Below are 22987 nucleotides of genomic sequence, written 5' to 3'. Positions count from 1 at the left end.
CATGAAAGAAAACATATACTGTATGGTCATAAAGAGAACATGCTATCTCCATTCAGGGAACAACTGAGATCCGGAATGAATGCGGATCTCTGGCACTATCTTCTATTCGGGTCACCACCACACTGCCCATATATCTAACACAATACATCTACTTGAATATGAATGGATTGTGAGCTTGCAAGATATTTTCTCTCTATACTGTTATGTACCCGTGACACGTGACAGTGGTACCCTTGTCCCGTGACTGGGGTTGAAGCTATACTGGACTTGAGGTAATGGTCTTGTGATGGTGGAGTGACGTCATTTTCCCGCCAGTAGAGGTCATGTGACAGGTTTTTTTACAGGTTATAAAAGGAAGACCCACCCTGTGGGGTGGGGCAGTTCGTGGCTGGGTTTGCCAAGCTGACTTCATGTCACTGCGTGATTTAATGTTATGACGCAGTTTAGTTGAAAAATGAAGTTTTATATAATGCCTAAAGTTTAAAAGGTCATTGCCAGCAGTTTCTTACAATACTGCTAGTGGAGAGTGAATATCGGAGTTCGGAAGTTAAAGATCGAGGAGAATCGATTTTCGACGGTGGATGGGTTTCGACCTTATTTGATCCTCATTCGGAAGGATTCCGTTGACTATTCTTGCTGTTAATCCCTGGGTTTGACCAGAAAGGATTTGAGAATAGTGTGGAAGGAAGGTCAGTGCCTTTAAGCCGTTATATTTCATAAAATTCTTCGTGGGAAAGTTCGACGCCGGGAATCGAAGGACAACGACGTGGAAGAGAATTTAAATCGCCTTGAAAAGTCTCTCCTTTTAAATGGACTGTGAGCTTTTGAACTTTCGGCATACCACTTTAAAGAACTGTTTTTTTTCAATACCGCTTTAAGAACTGTTTGAACTGCAACGCTATTAAGAACTGTGAATCTGCCGCACAGCAGCTGATTTCCGGTTACGCTAGTGTTTGTTTACTTTTGGGGGGTTTGTTTTCAGTGTTTAATAAATGTGTTATTTGTTATAAAAACCCTTGCCTAATTCATATATATTTATTGTTGCCTGAGTACATAACATAAATATGGGGGCTGCGTCCGGATTGGATCGTTTGAGTTTAAATGCTTGTTAACTTTTGAATCGGTGTTTTGGTAACGGGGACTGCTCGATTCTTTTGTTTGATTGGCTTGTGAGTGGTATTCGGCAACGATGAATATTGATGAGTTTCTGGATTCGCCAGCCGCGGATTTGTTAGCGAAGGCGAAAAAAACTGATGTATCTGAGATAGCTCGTAGATTGCAACTTAAAGGTATTTTGAAGACTACATCAAAAGCTGTAATACAGAGAAAAATCGCATCACATTTTGTGGCTTCGGGTGTTTTTGATGAATTGATTTTAGAATCGTTTCCAATAAGTAATCTGGAGATGCAGTTGCAAATCGAACAAATGATGTTAGAGAGGTGTAAATTGGAAGCTGAACAGAAGCAGAGAGATTTTGAATATGCAATGGCGAAATTAAGGTCTGGGAATCAGTCTTCTGATTCTAAAAAACCGTTTGTTGCTAGTCAAGAAATTAAATTGGTCCCTCCATTTAGTGAAACAGAAGTGGAAAGATATTTTCAACATTTTGAAACTATTGCTCGGATGTCAGACTGGCCGAAAGATAAATGGTCAGTGTTGTTACAGAGTGTAATTAAAGGCAAAGCACAGCAAGTTTACACAGCTTTAACTGCTGCGCAAGCATTAGATTATGATATTGTGAAAACGAATATTCTCAAAGCATACGAATTAGTCCCAGAAGCATATAGGGAAAGATTCAGAAATTTGAAAAAGTCTGTGGAAAAGACTTATGTGGAATTTGCCTATGATAAAGCTATGTGTTTTGAGAGATGGGTTTCTTCTAAAAATGTAAATGAGGGCTATGATACATTGAAAGAGCTGATTTTGATGGAGGAATTTAAAAGAAGCATTCCTGTTGAAGTAAGGACCTACTTAAATGAGAGGGATACTGATAAATTGCAGGACTGTGCTAGATTAGCTGATGAGTATGTTTTAATCCATAAGAATAAATTTCCTCAGGGTAGAATTTTTAAGAGGAAGAATAATATGGAGACTCAAGGTAAATCAGAAATTAAATCAGAGGTTAATGAGAAAGGTAAGGAGGAAGGAAAACATGTGAAGGTAAGACAGTTTGGTCATATTTGTAACTATTGTAAGAAGCCTGGCCATGTAATAGCTAACTGTTTCAAATTGAAAAAGAAAGAGAAGGAAGCAGTTCCAGATGCTTGTGTGCAACATACTGAAGCACCTGTAAAGTTACAGGGTTTGGTAAACACAAATGAGGATTTGTTAGAGTCTGACCAAGTTAGAAAGGGATATGATCATTTTATAACTGAAGGGTTTGTATCCTTGAAAGAAGGATCTACTCTGGTGCCAAAATAAAAATCCTTAGGGATACTGGAGCTTCTCAATCACTGATGTTAGATAGTGTGTTGAAGTTTAATGAAGAGAGTGATACTGGTGAGGTGAATTACATAAGAGGTGTTGGAAGTGATTTTATGCCTGTACATTTACATAAAGTAAATTTAAAATCAGGGTTAGTTACAGGATTTGTTAAAGTAGGATTACAGCATAGCTTACCTGTGAAGGGTATTTCTTTATTGTTAGGTAATGACTTGGCAGGTGGACAAGTTTTTCCTGAAGTGCATTTGACAATGGAGTCAGAGGAACCAGAGATGAATTCTAACACAGATTCTTCCTGTGTTGTGACTAGAGCTATGGCTAAAAAAATTGATGTGCAGAATGAGGTTGTTACTCATGACTGTTCAACTCAGGATTCGAGTTTTGAGGATGTGTCAGAGACTTTCTTACCTTCGTTGTTTGAACAAGATTCTGGGAGTAAGTCTGACTATGAAGATTTATCTCTGTCTCGGAAGGAGATGATAGCAGAGCAGAATAGAGATCCTGAGATTATAAAATTAAGGGAACAAGCTTTACTAGGTAGTGAAATTGAGAAGGTGTCAGTAGGATATTATTTGGAAAAAGGAGTGTTGATGAGGAAGTGGAGGTCGCCTACAATTCCTGCAAGTGAGGAATGGAATGTTGTTTACCAGGTAGTTGTTCCTAAAGTTTATCGAAATGAGATTTTGACTTTAGCTCATAGTGTGCCTTTAGGAGGACATCAAGGGGTAAGGAAAACTGTGGACAAGATTTTAAAACATTTTTACTGGCCTGGTCTAAGAAAAGATGTGGCGATGTTTTGTAAAACGTGTCATACTTGTCAAATTGTGGGTAAACCAAATCAGGTTACACCAGTAGCTCCATTACAACCTATTCCAGCATTTGGTGAACCATTTTCTAAAGTTATTGTAGATTGTGTTGGTCCATTACCAAAGACAAAAACTGGTTATCAGTATTTGTTGACTATCATGTGTACTTTGTCTAGGTTTCCAGAGGCAGTACCACTTAGGAATATAAAAGCTAAAACTGTGACGAAGGCTCTTATAAAATTCTTTACTTATTTTGGATTGCCTAAGGAAATACAAACTGATCAAGGCAGTAATTTTATGTCTGGATTGTTTCAACAGATAGTTTATAAATTGGGAGCTAAGCAAATCACTTCGTCTGCATACCATCCAGAATCGCAAGGTGCCTTGGAGAGGTTTCATTCTACCCTCAAGAATATGATTAGGACATATTGTGTGGAAAATGAAAGTGACTGGGATGAGAGTATAAACTTACTTTTATTTGCAGTAAGGGAATCGGTACAGGAATCTTTAGGTTTTAGTCCATTTGAACTTGTGTTTGGGCATAGAGTTAGAGGACCTTTAGCTTTATTGAAAGAACAGTGGATTAGTAAGGAGGTACACACTAATTTGTTGGACTATGTTTTGAAATTTAAGGACAGGTTACATAATGCTTGTAGTTTAGCCAAGGAAAATTTAAAGTTGGCTCAGGAGAAAATGAAAACTTGGTATGATAAAGAAGCTAGGTTGAGGATGTTTAAGCCTGGAGATAAGGTGTCAGTTCTTTTCCCAGTGCAGACAAATCCTTTACAAGCTAGATTTCATGGTCCTTATGAAATTGTGTCTAGAATCAATGATATGGATTACGTCATAAAAACTCCAGATCGTAGAAGGTCAACACAACTTTGCCACGTAAATATGATTAAACCATATTTTGAGAAACAATCTGATACTGTGACTATTGTGGTTAGTGAGAATGAGTTTGATTTAACTGGGAACATGATAGATGATTCATCTGACTTTCATTCTAAATCTAACATTGTTTCTGTTAGGTTACCTAATTCGACCATTCTGGAAAATATGGATGAGAAATTAGCACATTTACAGCTAGAGCAGAAACAACAGATGAAGGAATTGATTTTTAAATATAAGGATTTGTTTCCAGATGTTCCGAGAAGGACTACTATAGCTTCACATGATGTAGATGTTGGAGATGCCAAACCTATTAAACAACATCCATATAGGATGAACATGGAAAAATGTGAACTTGCTGAGAAAGAAATTGAATACATGTTAGAGAATGATATTATTCGACATTCTAACTCGAATTGGAGTTCGCCATGTGTTATGGTGCCAAAACCTGATGGTAGTATTAGGTTTTGTACGGACTATAGGAAGGTGAATGCTGTAACGAAAACAGATGCATATCCAATTCCTAGAGTAGATGATTGTGTAGATAAGGTTGGAAAAGCAAAGTTCCCTACAAAGATTGATTTATTGAAAGGGTATTGGTGTGTTCCATTAACGGACAGAGGTAGAGAGATTTCTGCATTTGTAACTCCATCTGGGTTATATGAGTATAATGTTCTTCCATTTGGGATGAAAAATGCCCCAGGTACTTTCCAGAGAATGATTAACTCTGTGATTCAGGGATTGAAAGATACTGATGCTTATATTGATGATTTAGTGACAGGAAATGATACTTGGGAAGCACACATAATTGTGGTGGAGAAATTGTTTGAAAGGCTTTCAAAAGCTAACTTGACTATTAATTTAGCTAAGAGTGAATTTGGACATGCCACTGTGACTTACCTTGGTTATGTTGTAGGTCAAGGTAAGGTAGCTCCTGTTCAGGCAAAAGTTCAGGCAATTTTAGAGATTCCCACTCCGACGGGGAAAAACTCTCAGATTTTTGGGAATGGTAGGATATTATCGAAAATTTTGTAAGAATTTTGCTAATGTTGCCCTTCCATTAACTAACCTTCTGCAGAAGAATGTGAAGTTTGTGTGGACAGTGCCTTGTCAGGAAGCATTTGAAAAATTGAAAACAATGATATCTCAACAACCTGTGCTTAAGGCACCTGACTTTGAAAAACCTTTTTCATTAGCTGTAGATGCTAGTGATGAAGCTGCGGGAGCAGTATTGATGCAAAGGAATGAGGGTGTTGAGGTTGATCATCCAGTAGCTTACTTTTCTAAGAAATTTAATAAGCATCAAATAAACTATTCAACAATAGAGAAAGAATTGTTATCTCTTGTTTTAGCTTTGGAATATTTTGAGGTATATGTTGGTACAACTCAAAAACCACTTATTGTTTACACTGATCATAATCTGTTAGTTTTTCTGAGTAAGATGAAAAACAAAAACAGAAGATTATTAAATTGGAGTTTGATGTTACAAGAGTACAATATTGTGATAACTCATATTAAAGGTAAAGATAATGTGGTTGCTGATTGTCTATCTCGATGTTGAATGTACAATGTAATTTTTAAATTTTTTTTTGGAGTGGTTTTTTTTATTGTAACACTCCTACTGTATGGTATGTTGTAAGATGTTATATGATGGTATTGTATATTGTGTATGTTATAATTTATACATTTGTTTTTCTTGTAAGTAATTGTTAAAATTTTTGTTCTTGTCAGACCAAAAATGTTTTTTTTGGAGGGAGGTGTTATGTACCCGTGACACGTGACAGTGGTACCCTTGTCCCGTGACTGGGGTTGAAGCTATACTGGACTTGAGGTAATGGTCTTGTGATGGTGGAGTGACGTCATTTTCCCGCCAGTAGAGGTCATGTGACAGGTTTTTTTTTACAGGTTATAAAAGGAAGACCCACCCTGTGGGGTGGGGCAGTTCGTGGCTGGGTTTGCCAAGCTGACTTCATGTCACTGCGTGATTTAATGTTATGACGCAGTTTAGTTGAAAAATGAAGTTTTATATAATGCCTAAAGTTTAAAAGGTCATTGCCAGCAGTTTCTTACAATACTGCTAGTGGAGAGTGAATATCGGAGTTCGGAAGTTAAAGATCGAGGAGAATCGATTTTCGACGGTGGATGGGTTTCGACCTTATTTGATCCTCATTCGGAAGGATTCCGTTGACTATTCTTGCTGTTAACCCCTGGGTTTGACCAGAAAGGATTTGAGAATAGTGTGGAAGGAAGGTCAGTGCCTTTAAGCCGTTATATTTCATAAAATTCTTCGTGGGAAAGATCGACGCCGGGAATCGAAGGACAACGACGTGGAAGAGAATTTAAATCGCCTTGAAAAGTCTCTCCTTTTAAATGGACTGTGAGCTTTTGAACTTTCGGCATACCACTTTAAAGAACTGTTTTTTTTCAATACCGCTTTAAGAACTGTTTGAACTGCAACGCTATTAAAAACTGTGAATCTGCCGCACAGCAGCTGATTTCCGGTTACGCTAGTGTTTGTTTACTTTTGGGGGGGGTTGTTTTCAGTGTTTAATAAACGTGTTATTTGTTATAAAAACCCTTGCCTAACTCATATATATTTATTGTTGCCTGAGTACGTAACAATACGTACTTGGATAGTTACTTAAATTTTCTTTGTGAATATAGCATCTTACAGCTCAAAACTGATCAGAACATTACGTGACCAGTTTCACTCAAAAGAAATCATTCAATACTAATGATGTAAAAGTTACTGTGCGCGAGCAGGGTGATTTAGGAGGCCAAAATCTGTGCTTGAAATTCATTTTATTACAATGGTTTGGGCAATTTTGAGCAAAATACCTGCTCTATTCCAGGGGTCCCCTACCTTGTTCATGCCATAGACCCCTGCCACTAACTAAAGGGTTGGTGGAACCCAGATTGGGAACCCCTGCTCTATCCAGTGTAAGCCAGTGGAAACTCCAGGCATTAATGTATGCCATGCTCATCTCCCCGGCATTGAGGGCACCTTTAAAAGGCGATGCCTTAAAAAAGGTGACTTCTGTTATCAAGGACGCACATCATCCAGGACCTGCCCTCTTCTCATTGCTACCATCAAAGAGGACATACAGGAGCCTGAAGACACACACTCAAAGTTTCAGGAACATCTTTTTTCCTTCCACTATCATATTTCTGAATGGACAGTGAACCCATGGTCACTACCTCACTATTTTTTTCCTCTCTTTTTGCACTACTTATTTAATTTAATTTTTTATATATACCTCTGATTGTAATTTTATTTTTATAATGTATTCCAATCTGGTGCTGCTGCAAAACAATAAATTTAACAACATATGCCAGTGATATTAAACCTTATTCTAATTCTGATTCTGAAAGATAATATAGCATTTTTTAACCTGCTCTAACACACACTGAGGGAGAACAAAAGGGAGGAAAATTTAAAAAACTGCTGAGCTATTATTATAGATAGATGACTGATATAAACTGAAAAATTGAGTTACGTGAAGTTATAGAATTCAATATTAAATCCAGAACACCATAGCATGCCCAGATAGAGAATTAAGTGCTGCTCCTCAGCCTTACTTTGACATTGTTTAAATAAGGTATCTTTTAATCAATTAGACAGTGTGCCAAGCACAACATTCTAAAACAGTTAGGGGTACCACAGTACCATAGCTGTTAGCATGATGCTATTACAGCTCGGGGCGTCGGAGTTTGACATCCAGTTCTAGTGTTTGAGCGCCCTTCCCGTGAGCGCCTGGATTTCCTTCAGGTACTCTAGTTTCCTCACACAGTCCAAAGACGTACCAGTTAGTAGGTTAACTGGTTATTATAAATTGTCCTGTGATTTGGCGAAGGGTAAATAGGTGGGTTGCTGGGGAATGCGGAGTTGGGCTGGAAGGGCCTGCTCCACATTGTATCTCTAAATAAAATAATTAATTATTTTGCAATTATTGAAAGAATATGGAACAGGACATTTTCACATCGGTGAAACAAAAAATGTGCCACAAATCCACAAATGTGTACCAACAATTTTTTTCTTAACTGCAAGTCTATTCAGAAACTTGAAGCTGTCACTACAGTCCAAACTGAACAGACAGCCACTGCATGCAGAACTCTAGAATGTCCAATTGAGGCAATCAGAGGCTCTGTCTGAAAACTGTAAAAGTTTTATGAGCCTCCAATCAAATTTTACTTTCTTTCCCTGAGGACCCGCCACCCTTCTACCTCTGAAACCACTAAAGCCACCACTTCTGCCACCAAATCCACCTCTGGATCTTCCACCTCTTCCAAAACCTCAACCTTCACCACCACCATCACTTTGCATTGTCCTCTCTGTGACAGTGTTATAGGCCACAGACCAATAGTTCCAAGTGGGAGAGGAATGAGGAATTAAATGGCAAGATGTTCCCAAGCCTAACTGCGAATGGAGGAGGGGTGGGTATGGGGTTAAAAACCCCATCCCGTAAAAACTCAGAGATACAGAAATGCCAACAGAAGCTCCAAAGATCTCATCCCTAGGACAGAAAAGATCTTTGCCTAGAAGACATATGAAACTATGTGGTGGACGTGGAAGCCAGGGCTGATCAACCTTCCATCGGCCCTGGACAGAGGACTCTGGCAAGCTGCTGTCAGCAGCCTATGCCCTAGTAGGGGTTATAGGCTTAAGAAGAAGAACAAGAAATTCAGGACTACTTACAATGAAAAATCTCGAGACGTGCCAGCATGTCTTTTGGTCTTAACCTCCATAGGAAGATATCGGATATTTGAATACTCTCGGTCCTTTATTTTGCTTCTCTGGAAAAAACAATATTCAGATGCTTTAAACATCAGTACATTATCTATCCCTTTATGGAGCACTTGGCAATTTTCATCTCCAATTTAGACATGGATATCCTGTTTTAGTTTAAAATGTATTTAAAGATTATCTTTAATTGTCTCATCTACATTGAAATATACAGTGAAATGTGTCGATTGTGTCAACGACCAATGCAGTACTGTATAAGGATGTGCTGTGAGTAGCCCACATTTCCAGCACCAACATAGCATGACCACAACTCACTAAGCATAACCCATACGTCTTTGGATTGTGTAGGAAATTGAAGCACTTGGAGGAAACCCACTTGTTCATGGAGAGAACATAGAAATACCCTACAGGCAGTGGCGAAAATTGATTGGCCTAATCTCAAATAATAATAAGGCAGCCAACAGAGAAGAAGTCATCACCCTGACACAGTGGTGTCAAGAAAACAACCTCTCCCTCAATGTCGCAAAAACAAAGGAGCTGGTTGTGAACTACAGGAGGAATGGAGACAGGCTAACCCCTATTGACATCAATGAATCTGGGATTGAGAGGGTGAAGAATTTTAAGTTTCTCAGCATAAACATCACCAAGGACCTCATGTGGTCTGTACACACCGGCTGTGTGGTCAAAAAGGCACAACAGCGTTTCTTTCACCTCAGACGTTTGAAGAAGTTTGGTGTGGGCCCCCAAATCCTAAGAAATTTCACAGGTGTATAAAAAGGGCCTGAAGGATTATTGGGGACCCGAGTCACCCCAACCACAAACTGTTCTAGCTGCTACCATCTGGAAAACGGTACTGCAGCATAAAAGCCAGGACCAATAGGCTCTGGGACAGCTTCTTCCACCAGGCCATCAGACTGCTTAATTCATGCTGATGCAACTGTATTTTTATGCTATATTGACTATCCTGTTGTACATAATATTTATTATAAATTACTATAAATTGCACACTGCACATTTAGATGGAGATGTAACATAAAGATTTTTACTCCTCATATATATGAAGGATGTAAGTAATAAAGTCAATTCAATTCAGATCACTGGCACTGTAAAGTATTATGCTAACTACAATGCTACCATGCCAACCTACATCTAGCTCTTGTTAAAGGTGCGCTTAATTGATTGAACACAATACAAATAGTGAACAAAGAAAATTATCATCATTGGCTTCCCTTACTTGAAATTTGTTGTTTTGCACCATTAGTACAGTGCAAAGATATAAAATAATTATAAATTATACAGCCTGTATCGCTTAACTGTTTCAGTTGTTCAGTTTACTGCTGTCACAAAGGGCAGAACAAGAAGATATTTATAGATCTGAGGTAGATAAAATACCAGTTTTTAATCACTAATAACACAAATGAAATTTTAGGCAACAAATATGAAAGGGCACTACCCTCTCCAGCATCGAGGGCATCTTCAAAAGGCGATGTTTCAAAAAGGCAGAATCCATTATTAAAGACCCCCATCACCCAGGACATGCCCTCCTCTCATTGTTACCATCAAGGAGAAGGTACAGGAGCCTGAAGACACACACTGAACAATTCAGGAACAGCTTCCTCCCCTCCACCATCAAATTTCTAAATGGACAATGAATTCATGAACATTACCTCACTGTTTTTTTGCTCTCTTTTTGCACTACTTATTGAACTTTTCATATCTACTTTTTATTGTAATTTATAGGTTTTGAAAATTATTATTATGTATTACAATGTGCTGCTGCTGCAAAACAACAAATTTCACAACATATGCCAGTGATACTAAACTTGACTCTGATTCTGAAATACAGGCGTCCACCAATCCATTCATGCTTTACACGCGCTTTAAATTACAGTTAGCATTGATATGAATTTAAGCTTTAATCCTGACAGAATAGCAGATTTGCTCCAAGTTCTTCAAGAAAAAACGTTGTGTTGTGAAAGAGATATAAAGGATTTTCCAAGTAATGAGGAACTACTCTCGTTGTTACAATATGTTTTGGGACATCCAATGGGTATTAAATGGAATAATTACCTGTTCTTCCTGTAGTCTCCTCTGCACTGTTTCAATGTACTGCTGTACAGCCATGTATATGAACTTGTACTGAGCCTCGGTTTGTACCATTCCTGATCGTTGTTTTCGTACTATTTGAATCGTTTTTGGGATGTCTATATCACAGTCCAAACCTAATGAAGAAAAAGTAATTGCATATTGATTAAAATAAAGTTCTTAAGAAGGTTTACAGTTTAAAGAGACATATTATAGAGAGGAACACAATCCCTACTGGATTATTACCTAATATACACAAACACAAAGCACTGGCGGAACTCAGCAGGTCAGGCAGCACCTACAGAGAAAAATAGTCAACATTTTGGACCGAGACCTTTCATCAGGACTGGAAAGGAGTGGAAGAGAAGCCAGAATAAGAAGGTGGGAGCAGGAGAAGGAGTAAAAGTTAGGTGATAGGTGAAGCTGGGTGTGGGAAAGATGATGAAGTAAGAAGCTAGGAGGTGATAGGTGGGAAAAGTAAAGGGATGGAGATGAAGGAACCTGATAGGAGAGGAGGGTGTACCATGGAAAAAGGTTTATCTACCTTTATTGTTTCTTACCTTGTCTGCTGATGTCAGATATTAACATATCTATGACAATTATAGTTCCTGTTCTCCCTATTCCAGCACTGAAAAAGAGAAAAAAAACCTGTTAAATAAATGTGAAAAATTGTGTGGAGAGCATCAGACTGCTGACTTTGGAGTGGTGTTCATATGGAGGGAATATGAAAATGGGGAATGCAGGTTGAGTTTTGTATTAGTAGACAGATAAGGTCCACACATTTCCATAAATCAACAAAGAACTTTTTTTGTAGTTGCAAAAGCAGAAAATAACCAATTTCTGACAGGGTTCTATCTCTTTCTGGAATACTTGCAAATTTGATACTGAAAGAGCTCAGAGTTCTGTAAGAATTGGGTTTGGAGGCTTAATAAATCAGCCATGATGGGCCAAATGGACTAATTCTGCTCCTATGTCTTATGGTTTTAGAATTAGAATCAGGTTTATTATCAGTGGCGTACATTGTGAGATTTGTTGTTTTGAGGCAGCAGTACAGTTTAGAAGAATGGGGGAGGGATCAAATTGAAACCTCTTGAATATTGAAAGGCCTAAACAGAGTGGATGAGAAGAGGATGTTGCCTATATTGGGGGAAGTCTAGGACCAGAGGGCACTGCCTCGGATGACAAGGATGTCCCTTTAGAACAGAGATTAGGAGGAATTTTGTTAGCTAGACAGTAGTGAATCCATGGAGGCCAAGCCATTGAGTGTACTTAAAGCAGAGATTAATACATTCTTGATTAATAAGGGTTACAAGGAGAAGGCAGGAGAATGGTATTGGGAGGGATAATTAATCAGGCATGTTGGAACGGCAGTGTAGACTCGATGGGCGAAAAGGCCTAATTATGCTCCTATAGTTTATGGTCTTAGGACATTCATCAGCAGTAAGTTACTTTTTTAGATCTCACTTATTTATACTGTTGAGCCAAGCCAAATTTTAAAATGAAACCGAAGAAGAAGTTTTGTCGTAAGTTTAGTCAGGTAGTCAGATACCGTTGTTCTTCTATAGAGTCATAGAAAAGTACAGCACAGAAACAGGACCTTCAGTCCATCTAGTCTATGCTGAATTATTTAAACTGCCTAGTCCCATTAACCTGCACCAGGACCATAGCCATCCATACAATTACTGCTATGTACCTATCCAAACTTCTCTTAAACGCACCATATTAATAGAAGGTATTTTTTCCAAAGAGGAATTCTATGATTTCCAGGTTGAACTCTGCTGATTAGGAGATTCAGGTAGGCACTTCAAGCTCAAGTTCAAGTTTGTTGACATCTGACTGTACATATATTCAAAACAAATGAAACAACATTCTCCCAGACCACAGTGCACTCACAAACAGCACAAAAAACAAAATAATACCACGAGATAATAAAATATAATTCAGAATGCATGTAGTGCACAGCACGTGTAAACCATAAGCAGTAAACAGCTGGCCTTCATTGTGATGAGACCTTAGTGGTGGCAGGGCATTCATTAGTCTCACAGCCTGAGGGAAGAAGTGGTGACCCAGCCTGGCAGTCGCAGTCCTAGTCCCAATGCTCCTGTACCTCCTTCCTGACGGTACTGGGTTAAAGAGATTGTGAGATGGATGATAGGGATCCTCAACGTGCTCAGGGCCCTTTTTCAGCAATGCTCCCAGTCAATATCTCAAATTTGGGGGAGACAGAGACTCTGGTGATCTTCTTGGCTGTTTCCAGCTGCAAAGCTTTATTTTGTCTTTGATACACTTTGTGTGTTGGAGACATCAAACCACGTGGTTCCAAATGACAGTGACCACCACACAGAAAGATGCTGCAGGAATTCAGCAAGTCAGGAAAGGAATAAAACAGCTCTCTTTTCCAAATCTGATGAAGGGTTTCATCCCAAGACATCAACTTTCTATTTCCCTCCACAGATGCTGCCTGATCTGCTGAGCTCCCCCAGCATCTTGTGTGTGTTGCTCGGGATTTCCAGCACCTGCAGAATCTCTTTTGTCTCCACTGAGCATTCTCAGCACAGCTGATTTTGCTGGAGCGCTTTGATCTTAAAAAGAGCATTGCTCATTAGGTTCCCTTTAATTTCTTTATTCACTTGCTCTCCTTTGGAGCACATCAGCAACCCCAGCAGATTCCAATCGCCATTCCCAGCTCACAATGCTTAGCTCATCACCTAACCCAGCACACCCTGAACTCTAACTCCTAAGCTACAGGATACTGAAAGGCAGAGTGGACGTGCAGAGAACGTTTCCTATCTATGGTGGGGGAGTCTAGGACCAAACGACACAGACTCAGAATAGAGGGACTTCCCTTAAAAACCGAGATAAGGAGGATTTTTGTTATTAGCCAGAGGCTGGTGGATCTGTGAAATTTGTTACCACGGATGCTTGTGGAGGCCAAGTCTTTTGGTAAATTTAAGGCAGAGATTAATATGTTCTTGATTAGTAAGGCAGTTAAAGCTTACTGGAAGAAGGCGAGAAAACCGAGCTGGAAAAAAATACAGCCACAATTAAATGTCAGAGCAAGCTCGATGGGTGGAATGGCCTAATTGTGCTCCTGTATCTTCAGGTTTTATCTCTCAAAGCCCAGGCTTTGAATTGTGTCAATCTCTTGATCTAACCACACCCTCACCCCCTCAAATTTCCCTACTTGCAGACCTCCTTCAAACCTAATTATTGGCTTTCTTACTCAGCCCCCCCACCCCAATACCACACTAACTGTACCCTGACTCAGTGATGCTCCCCAGTGAACAACTCAGCAGCCAACCCCTCTCTCTACTGTTGGTCAGCTCACTTCCCCTTGCTTTGAACTGATTCTTCTATTTAAGGATATTAACATTAACTTTGTGTAGAATTGCTACACCTCCTTCAGATTTGCACCCCATCTCCTGTTCCTTTATAAGTATTGTTTAAAAGTGCAAAGGAAAAGCTTTTACTGTTCAGCGGCAGTCAATGCCTGGGACCTCAAGTGCTACAGAATTCTGAGCAGCTTTCCAATATGTGATTCACTCTATAATAAAACAGCTCTTAATTTCATTTTTCAGTCAATTACTAAAGATGAAATGAAAGATGTGCTTTTTCTGTCACATGTACATAGTGGTGGGGTGGAGATACGTACGTCTCTACCAAAGGAGGTGTAAGGCACTCCATCCCTCCTCTGGCCAGCAGGTCACCCAAGGTGTAACACCTGCTTAGATTCAACCCCCACCCCACCCAATATCAGGGACATGTGAAGTCATGGGAGCAGGTGCTGGATGGTCATGAGCTGCTGGTGCACATCACAAGTCCTGGTTATGCGACCACTGACGCCACGTAGACAATCTCTGGAGAGTATTGATAATGGTTGGGGTCACCCATCTTGTAAAGACTCTGCTCAGATGAAGGCAGTTCAATAGAAAAAAATTGCCAGAAACAATCATGGTCATGGATAAGGAAGACCATGATCACTTACATCAAACATCATGGCCATAATGATGATAGGCAGCAGCTACTGAAAAGAGTAAACAGTCGATGTTATAGGCCGAGACCCTTCCCCAGTCCTGATGAAGGGTCTTGACCCGTAACGTCATCTGTTTACTCTTCTCCATAGATGCAGCATGGCCTGCCGAGTTCCTCCAGCATTTTGTGTACTACTTTGGATTTCCAGCCATTTGCAGATTTTCTCATAATGATGATGATGACACAGAGACAATGAAACATACAGTGAAATGCATTATTTGCATCAATGACCAACACAGTCCAAAGATGTGCTGGGGGCAACCCCAAGTATTGTCATGCTTCTAGCACCAACATAACATGGCCACAGCTCACTCAGCCTAACCCACGCGTACTTTTGAAATGTGGTAGGAAACTGGAACACCTAGATGATAGTCATGGGATAGTCATAGTCATACCAACTCCTTACAGACAGCAATGGGAGTTTAGATCAATATTTGAGACTCAAGATTATTTATTGCCATTCTTTGCTACATGAGTGGGCACCATTATAGTGTAGCAGTTAGTGTGATGTTCTTACAGCTCATGTGTTCCAGAGTTCAAATTTCCAGTGCCATTCTGTAAGGAGTTGCTGTATGTGCTCCTGTGGAGTGTGTGGATTTTCTCCGGGTTTTCCAGCTTCCTCCCACACTCCAAAGATATAGTGGTTAGTAGGTTAATTATTCAATGTAAACTGCCCTGTGATTAGGTTAGGGGCAATCGGGGTATTGGGCTGCTGGGGCAGCATGGCTCGAAAGGCTGGAAGGGCCCACTCTACGTTGTATTGCTAAATAAATGAGTGTGAAGGAGAGAAAAATGATTATTACTTTGGATCTGCATAACAAATGCACAATAAGCATAAAGAACACCATAAAAACACAATAAATATTACCAAATAAGCAATCCTATAAAGCAAAATGTATAAGTAACTGTTATACACATAAACACAAGAAAATCTGCAGATGCTGGAAATCCAAGCCACATACACAAAATGCTGGAGGAATCAGCAGGTTAGGCAGTGTCGATGGAAAAGAGCAAACAGTTGACATTTCAGGCTGAGACCCTTCTTCAGTCTTAAGGAAGGGTCTTGGCCCAAAGTCGACTTTTACTCTTTCTGTAAACGCTGCTTGACATGCTGGGTTCCTCCAGCTTTTTGTGTGTGTCATATACATAGACTGATTATAGTGGTGGTGGGGCTGGTTAGTGGGTGCGTGGGTGGAGGCGTTAATCAGCCTGATGACTTGGGGGAATTAACTGTTTTTGGGTCTAGTAGTCCTTCCCCACTGATCTTCTGATTGCTGGCAATGTAAAGGGTGACGCTAACCACTACACTACAGCGCCATCCTAGAAACTACTGCTGTCTGTATGTTGAGCTGAAGCTATATTCAGTGGTCCATTTACAGTAATCCACAGGCCATTTTGCAAATGATTCAGGTACCTGCAGTGCACTATAATGGGCCCAGTGTCTGGGATACTTTGCTGTGTTCTGTTTACTTGGTCCAAGAAGCTTAATACTCCTCCTGGTTCGTTGGGAACCCCATGGTCAGGCCAGCTGAGGTACTGATAGTGCCATACGTGCCGAGGACGTTCATTCTGGGTGAAATAAAATCATCAAGTGTTAGTATACTTTCACTTTCATAGTCCCTACTGTAACTCTACTATCAACAGCCCTAAACCCAGTTGCGAAAAGAGGAGGGTTGGGCATGAACTAGAAACTAGAAACCCAGAGCTAGGGCAATACCAAAAGAAGCTCCAAAGTCCTCATCCCTGGGAGAGGAAGGATCTTCGAAGATGGGCCACACCTGGGGACAACTTGAAAGACTGGCCCAGGACAGAGATGCTGTCGGTAGCCCATGCCTCAGTAGGTGGTGACAGGCTAAGAAGTCCATGCTGTACTATATCAACAGCAGATGATGCTGTCTTCTCAGCAGCAAGTAAACTACTGGTAACCAAAAAAATACGATGATAATTAAAACAATGACTATTTCTTAGTTTCTAGTCTCTAATTTGTTTAGAGATACAGCACCATAACAGGTGTTTCTAACTCAACAAGCACACACCGCCCAATTACACCCAAGTGACCAATTAACTACTGCTCCATATGTCTTTGGAACGTGAGAGGAAAGTGGAGCATCCGGAGGAAACACTTGCAATCATGGGGAGAAGGTACAAACTCCTTACGGACAATGGCAGGAATTGAACCCAGGTTGCTGGCACTGTAATAGTGTTATGCTAACCACTACACTACCATGCCACCTTTTTTTTAAACCTTCCAACAAATAAGTAATGCTGTGCATGATCAATCAACAATTTGTGTTAAAATTTTTCCTACACATAAAACATTTTAAGTCAATGGTTAAGAACTACCTTGTACTAGAGACCAATATTGACATCATTAAAATATTATTGTATCACAATGTGTTTACTATTGTGTGAATTTTTAATTCACAAATTGGCAAACCAGTTCAACTGTTCAGTTCAGTCTTTGACCTGAAATGTTAACTCTGTTTCTGTCTCTCCACAGATGCAGCCTCACCTGCTGAGTATTTCTGGTATTTTCTGGTTTTAATTAGCTTGCAACAAGATTCCACTAAGAGCATAACATAAGTACTCAGTTAATGTCATTCTTGTAATATTAAGCTGAGTAATTGGTCTGAAAACAGAAAAACTGCTGCTTTTCCTTCAATGGCAAGGTGGAATGGCATCCACCTGCACTGAAAGACAAAGACCTAGGTCTACCATCACATCTCGAGTGAAAACCTACAAAGATATAGTTTGTGCAGATTCAATATGTCATCTGAAACTTTGACAAACTTCTATATATTCACTCAATATTCCACTGAAACATCTTAACTGGATTTGTAGAACCTAAAACATTCCTGTGAAGCCAGCTCAGTCTCAAATCCCTTACTGGAAAGTTTCAAACTTACAATATTATGGATGAAATTCTAATCAACTGCAAGTTCAAAGGAGATGCCAGGGGCAAGTTTTTTCACACAGATGGTGGTAGAGGCAGATATATTAGGGATTTTTAAGAGACATTTAGATAAGCACATGAATAGGACATAGGATTTAACACGATTCTATTTACAACTCAGGACATTGGAGTTCAGAGTTCAATTTCAGCACTGTCTGTAAGGAGTTTGTATGTCCTCCCTGTGAATGTATGTGTTTCCTCCAGGTGCTCTGGTTTCTTCCCACAGTTTAAAGACGCACCAGTTAGTAGGTTAATTTTGGTTATTGTAAATTCTCCTGTGATTAAGCTATTGTTAAATAGCTGGGCTGCTGGCAGTACTGCTCGTTGGGCCAGAAGGGCCTGTCTGTATTGTACCTCTAAATAAATGTGAGGGAAATGAAAGGATTGGGCATTGTTTAGGCAGAAGGGATTAGCTTTGTACTGTTCATCATTCTATGTTGTATGTTCTAATTGCATAGTTACCCGGTCTCGTCGCATAACCTCCAGGTCTCGTACAATATAATCTTGTGCCATGCGTTCTTCCAGATTCCGCACAGATATCATGCCGTACTCTGTTGACGTTTTGACATCTGGCCAGTAGCGAACGCATTTACACTGCAAGAAAGAGATAATGAAGAATAATAGTGCAATACTCAAACTCCGACAACAAAATTCAACAAAAATATTCATAATGCATGAGCCGATTTGAAATAAATCCTCCTTTCTGAAGGATGTTAGGGACTTTGCTATGCATGCAATGGAAACAGGGCTTGTTTTGGTATTGCTGCTTTGTTGCTTAGTAAAGCGTACTAATTACTTTAAAGAACATGATTCATTTTAATACTATAGAGTGAGTTATGTGATGAAGGTACAAATGTCATGCTTGGACATATACGAAGAGCCAGGATTACACAGAAATCAACAAACATAGTTTTTGTTTAGTTTTATTTAGAGATACAGCATGGCAACAGGTCCTTCTGGCTCAGTGAGCCCAATTAATCCCATGTGACCAATTATCCTACTGACCTGTACATTATTGGACTGTGGGAGGAAACCCGAGCACTGGGGAAAAACCTTTGCGGTTATGGGGAGAATGTACAAACAGTGGCGGGAATTGAATCTGAGCCACTGGCGATGTAATAGCGTTATATTAACCATTACACTACCATGCTGCCCTTAAGTGGCATTTTATGTCGATGGTTTATCAGTCCTGAAGAAGGGTCTTGGCCCGAAACATTGACTCTGCATTCAGAATCAGAATCAGGTTTAATATCACTGGCATATGTTGTGAAATTTATTGCCATGCTGCAGCAGTACAATGCAATACATAATAATAAAAAACTGTAAATGATAGTAAGAAGTAAATCTATATTTAAAAAGTTACATTAAATAAGTAATCAAAAGAGAAAATTTTAACAAGCAGTGAGGTAGTGCTCATGGGCTCAATGTCCATTCAGAAATCTGACAGCAGAAGGAAAGAAGCTATTCCTGAATTGTTGAGTGCGTGCCTTCAGGCTCCTGTACCTCCTTCCTGATGGTAGTACTGAGAAGAGGCTGATGAGGCTCCTTAACGATAGATGGCGCCTTTCGGAACTTCAAGTGGCACCATTAAGAAGGCAACTTGTGTGAGCAACTCTGATGGAACTCATCAAATATTCTACAGCTACAGCTGAAGTCCCTAGCTTCAGCTATGGACAATATTATAAGCGACATCATTTTAAGGCGTTTAAAAAATCGATTGCCTAAACTGCTGAGTTCCTCCAGTATTTTGTATGTGTTGCTCTGGATTTCCAGCATCTACAGAATCTCTTGGTTTATGATGGTTTATTGTGCTCTCATTAAAGTAATTGGCTTGAGCTACAGTGATGTAGTGGTATTTGTATTTACGTCAAAAATGTCATTGTATACCAAATGGGGTAGCAAATTTAAACATCTGTTCTTGTGCCTGCAGGAACAAACATTCTTAACAGTTGTGTAAGATTACAAAAATAAAATAAAATACGTAAGCACAGGAAATCCAGGCACACACATAAAATGCTGGAGGAACTCAGCAGGTCAGGCAGAATCTATGGAAAGGAGTCAATAGTTGACATTTCTGGCTGAGACCCTTCATCAGGATTGAATCAACTATGTATTTTTTCAATCCTTGAAGGATTGTGAATGTGCTTGGGCGAGTGGAAGGAAGGAAAGGGGCTTGTTTTGCTGTTTTGTTGCTTGTTGTATTTATTCTGTGTGGCCCTGCCAAGCATTTGTGGGCATGTTGTATTGGTGCCAAAACGCGTGTCAACATTTGCGGAGTGCCACCCAGCACATCCCTGGGTGTTTTGCTTATTAACCCAAATGACTCTCTGATTAACAAGGTGTTTTTGCTCACAGAACTGCCGCTCACTGGATGTTGTTTGTTTTTCTCATCATTCTCTTGTAAACTCTGGTTGTGTGTGAAAATCCCAGGAGATCAACAGTTCCTGAGATACTCAAATCACCCAGTTTGGCACCAACAATCATTCCTCAGTCAAAGTTACTTAGATCACTTTTTTTCCCATTCTGATGTTTGGTCTGAACAACAAATGAACTTCTTGACCATATCCGCCTGTTTTGATGCATTGAGTTGCAAACCACATAATTGGTTGATTGGATATTTGCATTAATAAGGAAGGGTACAGATATCCCTAATGAAGTGGCCACTGAGTGTATTTAGCATATAGAGCAAAAAGCTGAGTATGAATTATTTACAAAAGTACCTCCTCAATTCTAATTTATTTATCACCTCTAAATTGAGAGCTTGTGTAATCAGCAGAATATATGCAAGTAAGTGATTCATGTAGTGGAAATACTTCCGAAAGAGAAATGGAGACATCCCCTACACTTAAAGCAATGACATCAGGTCACTAAGCTGTACATTTTGTTTGGTAGCACTTCCATGAAGTACCTTGGAGAAAATGCAGATGACAGAAAAACAAGGTAAACTCTGGGATTTATGCAATTCACTATGCAAGATAGGATATTTAGTCTCCAACTATAGACCATAAGACATAGGAGCAGAATTAAGCCAATTGGCCCATTAAGTCTGCTCCACCATTCCATCACGGCTAATTTACTACTCCTCTCAATTTCATTCTCCTGCCTTCTCCATATAACCTTTGACACCCTAACTAATTAAAAACCTATCAACCTTCACTTTAAATATAAGACACAAGACCGTAAAACATAAAAGCAGAATTAGGCCATTTGACCCATCGAATCTATCGGCCATTCAATCAAGGCTGATCCATTTTCCTTCTCCTGAGCCCCACTCCCCTGCCTTCTCCCCATAACCTTTGATGCCATGTCCAATGAAGAACCTATCAAGCACTGCCTTAAATACACTCAATTACCTGGCCTCCACAGCTGCCTGTGGTAACAAATTCCACAAATTCACCACGCTCTGGCTAAAGAAATGTCTCCACATCTCTGTTTCAAATGGATGCCCCTCTATCCTGAGGCTGTGCCCTCTTGTCCTAGACTCTCCCACCACATCCTTTCCACATCTACTTTGTGTAGGCCTTTCAAGATTCGAAAGGTTTCAATGAGATACATCCTCATCCTACTAAGTTCTAGTGAGTACAGACCCAGAACTATCAAATGTTTCTCATATGATAACCCTTTCATTCCCAGAATAATCTTTGTGAACCTTCTCTGAACTCTCTCTAATGCCAGCACACCTTTTCTTAGATGAGGAGCCCAAAACTGTTCACAATACTCAAGGTGAGGGTTCACCAGTGCCTTATAAAACCTCAGCATCACATCCCTGCTCTTGTATTCTAGACCTGTTGAAATGAATGTCAATATTGCATTTGCCTTTCTCACCACTGACTCTACCTACAAGTTAACCTTTAGGATGTTCTGCATTAGGACTCCCAAGTCCCTTTGCATCTCAGATTTCTGGATTTTCTCCCCATTTAGAAAACAGTCTGCACATTTATGTTTTCTACCAAAATGCTTGACCATGCATTTGCCAACATTGTATTTCATTAGCCACTTTCTTGCCTGTTCTCCTAATCTGTCTAAGATCTTCCACAGCCTACCTGTTTCCTCAACACTACCAGCTCCTCCACCAATCTTCGCATCATCTCCAAATTTGACAACAAAGCCATCTATTCCATCATCTAAAGCATTGATATACAGCGTAAAAAGCAGTCCCTACACTGACCTCTATAGAACACACTAGTCACAGTCAGCCAACCAGAAAAGGATCCTTTTATTCCCACTCGCTGCCTCCTACCAATCAGCCAAAGCTCTAACCATGCCAGTAACTTTCCTAATACCATAGGCTCTTAACCTGGTAAGGAGCCTCATGTGTGGCATATAGTCAAAGGCCTTCTGAAAGTCCAAATATACAACTTCCATTGCATTTCCTTTTTCTATCCCACTTGTAATCTCCTCAAAGAATTCCAACATGTTTGTCAGGCAAGAGTTCCCTTAAAGAAACCATGCTGACTTTGTCCTATCTTGTCCTGTGTCACCAAGTACTCCGGAACCTCATCCTTGACAATTGACTCCAACATCTTCCCAATTATAGAGGTCAGGCTAACTGGTCTATAATTTTGTTTCTGCTGCCTTCCTCCTTTCTTAAAGAGTGGAGTGACATTTGCAATTTTCCAGTCCTCTGCCATGATTCCAGAGTCCAATGATCATTACTAATGCCTCCACAATCTCTACTGCTACCTCCTTCAGAAACCTCAGGTGCTGTTCATCTGGTCCGGGTGACTTATGTGCACTTAGGTCTTTCAAACTTTTTGAGCACCTTCTCCTTTGTAATATTAACTGCACTTACTTCTCTTCCCTCACACCCTTCAACATCTGGCACACTGCTAGAGTCTTCCACAGTGAAAACTGATGCAAAATACTCATTTGCCATCTCTTTTTCCCTTATTATTATTTTTCTGGCCTCATTTTCTAGTAGTCCTATATCCACTCTCATCTCTTTTATTTTTTTTTCAGACTAGAAAAAGCTTTTACAAACCACTTTGATATTGTTTGCTAACCTGCTTTCATATTTCATCTTTTCCCTCCTAATG

At 39.8% G+C, this 22987-nt stretch overlaps 1 protein-coding gene across 5 annotated transcripts in view; it reads right to left on the bottom strand.

Moving 5' to 3' along the window:
• The window catches only part of ptpn11b (protein tyrosine phosphatase non-receptor type 11b), a 142271-nt gene that overhangs the window by 10754 nt on the left and 108530 nt on the right, over positions 1–22987 (bottom strand). For all 5 annotated transcript variants that reach the window (XR_012096698.1, XR_012096699.1, XM_073032324.1 and 2 more), the window contains 5 exons: positions 18414–18545; positions 16413–16567; positions 11527–11594; positions 10952–11103; positions 8834–8931 (listed from right to left, as the gene is read on the bottom strand). Coding sequence is in view for 3 of the 5 variants with exons in the window: in XM_073032324.1 (XP_072888425.1) it covers positions 8834–8931; positions 10952–11103; positions 11527–11594; positions 16413–16567; positions 18414–18545 (605 nt within the window). In the remaining 2 variants the exon portion in view is untranslated. The remainder of the gene's footprint in view (positions 1–8833; positions 8932–10951; positions 11104–11526; positions 11595–16412; positions 16568–18413; positions 18546–22987) is intronic.

The sequence above is a fragment of the Hemitrygon akajei genome, chromosome 29, assembly GCF_048418815.1.
Source record: "Hemitrygon akajei chromosome 29, sHemAka1.3, whole genome shotgun sequence".
Taxonomy (NCBI): domain Eukaryota; kingdom Metazoa; phylum Chordata; class Chondrichthyes; order Myliobatiformes; family Dasyatidae; genus Hemitrygon; species Hemitrygon akajei.
Note: the sequence above shows the minus strand (reverse complement) of the source record. Positions and strands in the feature narration are given on the sequence as shown.